Source organism: Hipposideros armiger, unplaced genomic scaffold (genome assembly GCF_001890085.2).
Source record: "Hipposideros armiger isolate ML-2016 unplaced genomic scaffold, ASM189008v1 scaffold_332, whole genome shotgun sequence".
Classification (NCBI taxonomy): domain Eukaryota; kingdom Metazoa; phylum Chordata; class Mammalia; order Chiroptera; family Hipposideridae; genus Hipposideros; species Hipposideros armiger.
The window spans coordinates 1,126,487-1,137,449 of NW_017731682.1; the positions used below are offsets into that span (position 1 = coordinate 1,126,487).

At 46.4% G+C, this 10,963-nt stretch overlaps 1 protein-coding gene across 1 annotated transcript; it reads right to left on the reverse strand.

Annotated features, from left to right (window-relative positions):
- Positions 1-7,412: 7,412 nt before the first annotated feature.
- On the reverse strand, positions 7,413-9,768 carry LOC109392474 (protein FAM117A). The gene has a single exon (XM_019660974.1). The coding sequence runs from the start codon at positions 9,721-9,723 to the stop codon at positions 8,362-8,364; it is 1,362 nt and encodes a 453-aa protein (XP_019516519.1). The 5' UTR covers positions 9,724-9,768; the 3' UTR covers positions 7,413-8,361.
- Positions 9,769-10,963: the final 1,195 nt, after the last annotated feature.

Here is a 10,963-nt window from a genome sequence, read left to right on the forward strand (position 1 = left end):
CTTTAGGGCAGGAAGTCAGTTCCAAAAGTCATTGATCCTACTCTAAGCCTCTTATGTGTACATTAATTTTCACAATAGCCCTCTGAAACAGATACTATTTTTATAATGCTCGTTTTATAGGTGAGAAAACTGGGTATTATGAAGAATTAAAAACCTCACCAAAATTCATACATCTGGTAAACGTTAAAGGTGGGCTTTCAACCGAGAAAGTCTGGCCCATGCTTTTAAGCATTGCAGTATATTGCTTCCCAAGGAAGTATTTGGAATATAAAAACCTCTAAATCACACTTAGATATTTGAAAAGGAGTAGGGTGTAGCTCTGATCTCAAATGTAAAGAGGATGAATGCAAAGGATGGGCTACAGAGAGGAGGTATTTTCATGCCCACAAGATGGCTTGGGTTTTGACTTGATCAATGCAGGTCAGGTGCAGCTGGGGGTAGATGTTCTATAAATACTAAGAGACACCACTGCTAGGGTAGGTAGGAGGGTGAAGCATGCTTCCAATATAAAAGAATGCCCCCTTGGACTGACCTTGGCATCATCGGCGTTTCAAAGAGTGATGTGTTCAATTTGCCCAGCAAGGCTGAGAGTCAGCACTTTGCAGGACAGACATAATTGTCTGGAGAGCAAATCAGAGAGGACATTTTGCAATTAGAGAAGTTGCTATGAAGGCAGGAAAGTGATGGTTCTATGAGGGAAACAAGTAACTGCTGAGTGCATCGAATGGTTACTATCTCACAAGATAACAGACCCGACACCTGACTCACCCTCCTTCGCATTGAGAGAACTGTCTCTATTCATCATCCTCAGACTCATTCCCTTCTGACAGTGAATGGGGTCTTCACAGTTCATCAGATCTATGCCCCTGCCTCTACAAACATCAGTCTTATACTCTCCAGAAATGTCAAGTGTTCAGGAGGTAAATGATAGTTTGCATTGTAAATGTTTATCACCATCCTTTTGAAAGAAATAACTAAGGAGGCTCCTAAAGAGTCATCTATCCTTTAATGATTGGTATTTTTTGCTCGATTGCTTATCAAATTAATTTCTCAGCTATATCAACTCTGAGCTGCACATCTCACTTGTAACCCTCTCCACAGTCTGTGTATTTTTCCACAGTGGGCTTTGTAACACCTCGTCTTGCTTATCCCAAACCCTGGCAGCACACTGCATCTTTATAGCTCTACTCCAAGAGACGTTTTCAAGCAGACCATCAGGTTTTCAGGTCCAAATGCCTCTCTTAGTCGATCTATCTTCCTTTTGCATGATCATGTTTTGGGCTTCTTCCCATCCTTGGGATGAAAAATGTACTTTCCATCTGTGCCAGATATTAATTTAATGTCTTTCAGCTTCAAACCCACCTTCTTTATCCTGCTTTGTGATACTGGAGCTGGACTCTATGGGCTATATTTCTCTTTTGCCAGCTGGCTTGCTGTTAGGTTTTGACAATAGGAGTGTGGGAGGGACAATGCAATGCTGGAAGAGAGAGAAGGGCCTTTTTCTTCTTCCAGTTTTCTGTTTTCCAATGCAGCAGGAAGCAGATGAGTATGCAGGTACCCCAGCAGCATTTCAGAGCAGCCTCAGGCTACCCTTTGTGGTTCAGCGGTGGATGTCCTCCCCCAGTTTCCTCTCACTGCTGCAGGAGCACACTCCTGGGACAACCAGAAACTCTCCTCAGAAGTCTGAGTCTTGCCGTTCAAGGCCCTTTTCTCTGAGTTTCTAAGTTCTTCCTGTTCCCTGTCCCCTTAGTCCTAGGGGTGGTAGCTGCCTTCTGCAGTTACTGCCTTTCCACTCCTTAGAATTCTCTTGTACTCCTCTTAATAGTTAACAACACTTTCAATAGTTCACAAGTCTTTATATTAAATTTTCTGTGTTCAAATTTCTGCTGTGATGTCTGTCACTTGCCTGGTCTCTGATTGATAACCATCTAAGGATGCTTTGGTGTTTTATTCTTATTTTTGAAAGATGAAAAGAACAAAAGACTTTGTGTGTGTGTGTGTGTGTGTGTGTGTTTGTGTGCTTGTATGTGCTTACCATTGATATACATGTAGCTTTAAAGTGGCAGTTTAGCATAGTGGTTAAAAGCACTGAGGCCAAATTGGCTTTGCCACTTCCCAGCTGTGTGTCCTTGGGCAAATTGTCTCTTTGTGCCTCAGTGTCCTTATCTGTAAAATGGGGATAAATAGGCTTGCCAGAGAAAATACAATATGCCCAGTTAAATTTGAATTTAAGATAAACAACAAATAATTTCTTAGTATAAGGATGTCTCAAATATGGCATGGTCATCCATCCTGTATTTTTTTTATTTGCTAAATCTGGCAACCCTATTACGACATCATAAAAGGTCAAATGAGTGATTTTGTGTGAAGAGCGTGGAACAAATTCAGCACATAACCATCACCCAACAGTTAGTCATTCTTTTGTTTGTTTGTTACATGTACCAGCACCCTTTGTCAGGGGTACTCTGTTGTGAATCGTAATGTTTCTGCTTCATTTCTTGTTCCCTTTAGCTGCATCTCTTATAGCCCCACCGTCTAGCCTTCCAAGTAGCAGGGCCAGGAAGTCCTTTGGGCAGGAGTGGTCACTGATTAGGTCCGAGTATGCATCTGACCCAAGGAAGTCCAGAGACTGGGTGTCAGTCCATGAGACAGGCTGCAAGAAGCATGTTATCCTACAAAGTAATAAGAGTGAGCTAGGCCAGTCAGAACCCGGGCTGGAGAATGTGGAAGGGATGGACCAATGAGGACCAAAGGGGAAAAGAGCACATATGCAGAGATGAGAAGATTTGTCAGGAGAAAGAGTTTGAAGCCGAGAGAGAGCAGGTGTCTTAACACTCCTGAATCCAGATTTGTTTTCCAGTTCCAATTCTCATGCATCCTACAATAAACCTGTTTTTTTTTCATAAGCTGGCAGAAGCGAGTTTCTGTTCTTTGTAAACAACACACACACACACACACACACACACACACTCACACTGAATCAAGTACATTAACATCTCTCCTTCATTTAACAAATTATTATATTTTGGGTGCTGTTAGGGATAGTGGGGATACAAAGTTGAGAAGCACCATCACCTCCTTGAAAACCACAGTGTCTGGAGGAAAGGAACAGAGGGAAGACTTCTGTGGACATAAGGGACCATCTATTGAGTAAATGTCAAAACTGATTTAATTATAAAATATGGTCAGCTAATGGGTTTTGTGGGAATTACCAGTTCACCTGCTGGTAAAGTTAATGTTTTCTGAAAACTACAAAGCATTGTCATGCTAGCAAAACAGGAAGTGGTACAAAATTTTCCTTTTCTTTCCTTTCACTTCCAGGCCTCAAACTATACCCCACATTTGGTGTAATGTGAGTATTCTGGAGTGTACAGTCATGGAAAGATAGAAGGAGCGCAGAAAGGCAAGAGCCTTGGGTAGCAGAAGAAGCAAGGCATTCCATAGTTTAGGGCAACGTGAGTGCAAACATCCTAAGTTTAAAGCGTATGCATGTATATTTACTTATAAATTACATTCATATGCAAATATATGCACACATATACATACATACTAAGGACATACTGAAGCTAAGGGAATCTGCCACAGCTACAATCCTCTCTGATGGATGCCAGAATCATATTTTCCATGATATCTAACTATTGTGCATTGATAAATTACATAATTGTTAGCTAGAGGCTTGGGGTCACAAAGAGAGGACAAAGAAGATGGGGAGTGGGTGAGGTGGCAGTGCCAGGCCCCAGGAGGTAAAACCACACTAGAGACCAAGAGCCGCCCTTGAGAAACCCAGCTACAAGTCACCTTGGAGTATGACACTAGCTGGCCACCTGGGGCGGTCGTGAGCATTTCTTAGCTCAGGATAGGTCAACTCCCGTGCGCCCTATTGTGGAACCCAGTGGCTTGTTGACAAAATGGACTAGCGCATGGGCGGGTGAGCAGAGGACAATTCTTTCTCCTGTTTGAAGAACTCACCGAGCCCCTTTCTTGCCTGGTCAATATGCAGGACTATATGTGGGAATCCCTGACTGAGGAGAGTCAGTTTTGTTATAAAATCCCCAAAGAAAGGTCTTTCCCTCCCTCCTTGGTCAGTGATTCCATCTTGTCACAGTTTTCCTTTTGGATGGAGTGGTAATGATGCCATGGCGGGATTATCACAGTGGGGAATGGAAGGCTGCTATGCCTTCACAAACATTTATGGAGCCTAGAGGGCACCAGGCACCAGTTAGATAGAATGTACTTACTACATTCCAGGGTGTGTCCTAAGCACTTTACAGACATGTACTCATCCAACCACCACAGCAGCCCTGGGAGACAGGCAGTTTCACTGATGAGGAAACTGAAGCATGGAGGGGTTACACAGTCTGCGGGTGCTCGTGGCAGGATTTGAACCCAGGCCGCCTGGCTTCAGAGTCTTTATTCCTAATCACAATGCCGTGAACAATTTGCATAATGCATAGCATAGGCCTTATCCTCAGAGGATTTCAGTCTAGTGGGTGTATTCCCCGTTCATTATTCTTTCAAAATGGGAGCTCCAAGTCCCAGCTCCTCCTGCCATAACTATCACTTCCTAAGCACAGAGGATGGCAGTTGGAAATGAAGACAAGTGCCACTGAAAATAAGCCTGCACTCCCTGCTCAGCCTCCCACCATGGGACAGGCCAATCCCCACTCTAAATGATAATTGCATGGTTTTCTTGGGGTATGTAATAACAAAACTTCAATGGAAATTTGTTTTATGGTGATTTATTCAATCTAAGAAAATTATGTACAAATTAAACCACACTTTCCCAGTGAATTACACTGTAATTGCAGGGAGGGAATTTATAACTTTCTCTAAGAGGAGTCTGGGCAGATCCATGTATTTGGTCAAAAGCAAGCGATACCCTGGAGGAGCTGAGCACAGCCCGGTGGGCCATGTGCCCCACAGTTCAGGGGCTGCTGTCTCTGATCCAGCAGCTCAACACGTCACAGCCTTAGGCCTCTGGGATCCAAGTCTGATCAAAAGTTCTCCCACCATGGATTAATGATCCGAGATGAGAACAAAAAGCAACGGAAGGAGTAAAAATAAACTGTCAAATTGCTCTATTGACAGAGAGACCCTATTTCCAGTGGTTCAGGTGGCAGAAAGGGCAAGATGAATATTAACCCTGCAGGAGGATAAAATGCTAGAGTCCCAAGGTTGTAGGGCAGTAACACAATGTCAAACATCAGGGCCCTAAGCACAGCCACAGCCTCTGGCACCTGGCAACACCACCCCATCCCTGTAGACAATAGGGACCTGAGCATGCGTTCTGCAGGCACTAAGGAGTAGCTGGGCAGCCAGATACCAGGACTGGTTTTGAATATACATGGGGATTTAGTTCCTCATCCAGTTAATCTCCTCACCCCAGTGAATAGGATTTTCTACCCCATCATTGGAGATTAATGTCTTTGGGCTCTCCTCCTTGATGTATATATATATTTGATATTTATATGTATTTGATATATATATATATATATATATATATATATATATATATATATATATATATATGGTATATTCCTGGGTGAGAGAACTTTTACAGCCTTGTGTTTAAGTGCTGGGTTTTGGAGGCAGACATATGTGAGCTTATAACCCTATTACCTATTTGACCTCAGACGTGTCACAATCACTCTAAGCTTTAGCTTGCTTATTTATAAAATTGGGAAGATGATGCTCAGTCCATAGAACTGTGAAGTTATATATATTTGGAAGCTTTGTTCTGTTATCAAGGAATTCACATTCAGGGATAGCTTATAAGATCTGTGTTTCCAAAGAAAGATGAAATGGTATAGTAACAACAAGAGTAAATTCAGACTAATGAAACTTCTGAGCTGGAAGAAGTTTTGCAGTTCACCTGAAATGGGAAGGGTGCTAATAGGAGGAAGAGGGTGAAAGAAAAGTGAGGAATTGAGGAAATTCAAAGATACATTTCATCTGAATTAAAGTCATTCACTCCAAACTCTTTTTTGAGTGTCTAGTATGCACAAGGCTCAGTGCCAAAAATTCTCATTGCCCTAAACATTAGAGAATAGTGGGGTAAATAAGGTATGAGCTCACCTTGTGATAAGTCTCGTGAGAGCATTTCTAAGGACAAGGGCATGTCTGCCTAGAGAGAGATCAATGAAGGTGACCTTTATTTAACCTCTACCCTGGCAGGTTGCCTAGTCCTTCTGCCTATCTTCCCGATTGTTAAAGACCCTTAAGGCAAGCAAATTCATAGCTGCCCTTGGTCACCAGCTCTGTGTCTTAAAACTGTAACAGGCAATTCTTCCTGATGCCTAACTGAAACATCTTGTGCTGCAGTTTAAATCCCGTCCCTCCGGCCTGTTCTCAGAGAAGATGGAGAGCAGCTGGCCACCATCCTCTGCATAATCACCCTTTTGGGGACTGAACACTGTTATTAAGTTCCTTTTGAGCTCTAGATACAATTACCCATCATGGATTGACTGAAAAAACAAGATGCAGACATTGTACTTCATTTTCATGGCAAATGAGTTTCTGTGGGAATTTAGTGATGTGGAGGACAGTGCAAGTGGCCTTCAGCTGTGGACAAGATGTTGGGTAATCAGTTGCAAGGTCATCAGTAATTTTCTCCCAAGGATAATAAATAGACTATGATGCATCCTGGGGAACACTTCATCACTATAAAAACCCACAGAAGTTCATTCTAAAACCATTTTAGAAGGCAAGGGAAGTTCGCTCGCCATTCAGATAGTCAAGACACCTTCTTAGGGAGAACCAGGTGGTAAAATGAGGAGAAAAGAGAGAAATCAAGATTATATTTTAGTTTGATCCTAACTAATTTGATGTATGATTAGTTGTTTAAAAAAAAATGAACCAGGCCAGCCGAGTGGCTCAGTTGGTTAAGAGCGCGAGCTCCAAGCAACAGGGTTGTGCGATTCAATCCCCACATGGGCCAGTGAGCTGCGCCCAGGCTGAGCTGCCAGTGAGCTGCCAACAGGTGGCAGGACGGCTCAGCTGGTGAGAGCATGTGCTCCTAATAACAAGGTTTCCAGTTCTACTCCCGCATGGGAAGGTGGGCTACGCCCACCTGCAACTAAGATTGAACACGGCACCTTGAGCTGAGCGGCGCGAGATGCCTACCGGTGGCCAATGGCAACTGGAGTTGGAGCTGAGCTAGCTGCACCCTCCACAACTAGGATTGAAGGACAACAACTTGGCCATTCCCCTTCCCCAATTCCCCAATAAAATCTTAAAAAATAATAAAGGACACATCCATTTATTACCTCTTAAATACTCAGATAACATGCCTCAAATGGTAGTAATTTTAAACTGCGAAGCACTGAATATTGTTGGGATAATAATGCCCATTGCTGAGGTAGTAACTTCCAACCCAAGAAATACTTTGTTATTTGCAAATTCAGGCATATCTCTTTTTTTTTTTTTTTTTGCTGGGAATATTTATTTATTTGGTCTATTAACACCAAGATCTGCAAAAAACAATTTCTAAACACAGGATAAGAAAACTTGAACATTAACATTCTTCTTCAATTTTGTGAAGCTCTGCAGTACGGAAAATATACAAACTTCAAACAGCTGCAAAAATAGTGTCTTTGGGAGAAAATAGAGTTTCTACATCGATACAAGAAAAATAGGCATTTTTCTAATCCAACCCAGTTCTGGGGCAGGTGGAGGGTGTGGTGTCACCACTTGCCACCTGGAGGAATGCCAGCTCTCCCTCTGCCCCGCTACCCACCTGGGGCTGGGCAGGCTGGGCTGCTGCTTAAGACAATCTTTGTCAGGGTGAAAGCGAGATGAAAATGCCACTTGGAAAAACACGAGGTTCCCCCCTCTGCCAGCAGCTGGATTAGTCAAGTGTTATGGCCCTTTAGGGCTGCTTTGGTCAGCTCCTCCAATGAGAGGGAGGCATGGGGGTGGGGCTGAGAGGATGGGGGTATCTATCTTCGGGTCTCCACTTCTGTGTCTGTGGAGGAGAGGGAAGGAAATCTGTGGTGTCCCCCCTACTCCAATCGCGGCCAGCTTGTTGACAAGGACAAGGGCCCCAACTACAGTCTTTTGGGCTCACTCCCAGGAGTGGGGGACCCAAGACCTTCTAGGTGGGTTTTCCATCAAGTGAGAGGTGTCAAGAACACAGGTGTGACTTGTGAGCTCCCCAGCTGCTAGTGGAGAAGGCAGGTCCCCTCCCATTCGGAGGGGCTGGTGTCCATTAGAAAGAGGACCCAGGGCTTTGACACAATAAATGAAAGTGCTCGAAGGCCGAGAGGGAAGGTCTCCTTCATCTCCCACCTCAGGGGAGCCAGGGAGGGGCCTGCCACCAAGGCACTGGTCTCCATGATAAAGTGGTAGGTAGGGGTGGGGCCCTCAGACCACCAGGGAGCTCTGGAAAAGCACGGGCTCTTCTGATGGTGGGGTGCGCTGCCAGGGCTCGAATGGCAGCGAGGAAGCCTTGGAGGCCTCTGGATCCTTCCGAGATGGTGGCCTGGGGCTGGCGGGGGGCAGAGGGGACCCCGGGTTTGAGGGGCAGTTACGGAAGATGAAGCCCATGCTGGGGAACAGGGGCTTCATCAAGCTGATGGGGCAGAAGGCCGAGCCGGTTGGGTTGAAATGGACTTTGTTCTTGTCAGGACAGGACGTCAGGAAAGCCAGGTCAGGACCTGGGGACGTGGCCTCTTCAAACACACGCACTCTCTCACAGCCTTCTGGGGGCTCCCGTTTGAAGACGTAGCTGTGATTGGGCCGAGGGGAGGAGGCAAAGGCGAGGACTGGAGATGGGCTGCCATCTTCAAGGAAAGCTGGGTGGCCTGGAGAGGAGGCTTTGTCGTTGGGGACAGATGCCAGCTCCTCAACGGCACCCCGGTGTTCCTCACGGCTGGTCTGGCCAGAAGGCTGGGGGGATGCCAGGGGCATGGACGGAGAGCTGGCAAGGTTGCCAGGCTCCAGGAGCAGGAAAGGGTGATCACAGCTGCCACTCTGGGGAGGAGCTGGGGCACGGTGCCCATCAGGAATGTCAAGGATCCGCAGCAGCTCTTCTTCACCCTGCTCCTTCACGAACACCTCCTCTAGCTCTTGGTTGAGCCCTTCCAGGCTCCGGTGCAGGCAGGGGCTGAGTCGTAGGATGGGGGACCCTGAGAGGAAGCTGGGAGGAGATGCCCTCAGTGCTCCCCGCACAGCGTGGTCCCCTTGGAGTGGGGAGCCCCGCTCCTTCTCTTTCCCACTGCGGCTCAGCTTTGTCCTCTGCAGTTGTTGCTTCAACTTGGTAATCTCTTTGCGGTGGTCTGTGCTGCCCCAGGACGCTGAGCGTTTGTGTGTACAGGTGCTGGTCCGCTCACCTTCAAGCTCTTGCCAGGACAGGGGGGTCTGGGTGGCCTTGTCATTGGTACAGCAGGTGAAGGCCCCATCAGCATCTCGTGGCCACTGGCCCAGAAGGTAGGAGCTGAGGATGGTGTCCAGGGAGAATGTACGTCGGACCTGGGGTGGCTGAGGCCTACACACTGGCTTTTCTGGGGCCACGGAACATGGGACGCTGGCTGCGCGGCCACCCCCGTCCCGGCGCTGGTGCGGCTGCTGCAGCTGGAAGGGGACCGTGGCCCTGAGCGGCCGCAGCCCAGCCCGAGGGGAGCCGGCGGGGGCCGGGGGAGAGCAGCCCCGCCGGAGCCCTCCGGCCCCTCCGCGCCCCGGCCCCCAGGCCCCTCCGCCTCTGCCGCCCGCTGCGGCCCCCGCCATCGCCCGCCCGACAGCCTACCTCAGCCCCACAGCGAGCCCCAAACAACCCCCATATCTCATTTTTTTGCATTTTGCTTTACTGTGCTTTGCAGATAGTTTTTTTCAAATTGAAAATTCGTGGCAACCCTGCGCTGAGCAGTCTATCGGCACCACTTTTCCTTGACAATATTTTTTCACTTTGTGTCTTTGTGTCACAATTTAATTCTCATAATATTTCAAACTTTTTCATTATTATACTTGTTATGGTGATATGTGACCAGTGATCTTTGATGTTACTATTATAACTTTGGGGGGTGCCACAAAGCACACCCATATAAGATGGTGAATTAATAAATGTGTGTGTTCTGACTGCTCCACCAACTAGCCATCCCCCATCTCTCTCCTCCTCAGGCCTCCCAATTTCCCGAGACACAACAATATTGAAATTAGGCCAATTGAAAGACTAGCACATCTCTCATTTTAAATCAAAGGCTAGAAATGTTTAAGCTTAGTGAGGAAGACATGTTGAAAGGCAAGACAGGCCGAAAGCTAGGTCTCTTGTTCCAGTTAGCCATGTTGTGAATGCAAAGCAAAAGTAAAAGTGCTACTCCAGTGAACATACAAATGATAAGAAAGAGAAAAAGCCATATTGCTGATATGGGAAAGTTTTAGTGGTCTGTAGGGAAGATCAAACCAGCAACACTTCCTTAAGCCAAAACCTAATCCAGAGTATGACCCTAATTCACTTTAATTCTATGAAGGCTGAGGGGTGAGGAAGCTGCACGAGAAAGTCTGAAGCCAGCAGAGGCTGGTTCATGATGTTTAAGGAAAGAAGTCATCTCAAGAGAGATCTAAGATGGCAGAGCAGATAAACACTGTGCCTGCATCCTATCATGAACACATTAAAATTACAACTAAATTATAGAACAATCAACCTGGAGAACCATCTGAAGTCCAGCTCAATAGAAGTCCAATGACTAAAGATATAAAGAGGAAGCCATGTCAAGACTGGTAGGAGGGGTGGAGATGCAGAATGGGCCCCAAACCTCTATGTGGAGGTTGAGAATCAGGAGGGATATCTTGGCCACAGAGGTTTCCCCTGAAGGAGTGAGGGACTCAGCCTCCCACATCAGGCTCCCCAACCTGGAGTATTACTGCCAGGAAGAGGAGCCCCCACAACATCTGGCTGTGAAAAACAGCGGGGATTCTAACCATCCGGATGGGAGGGAAGACTGCAGGAAACCCAGGCATCCTCTTAAAT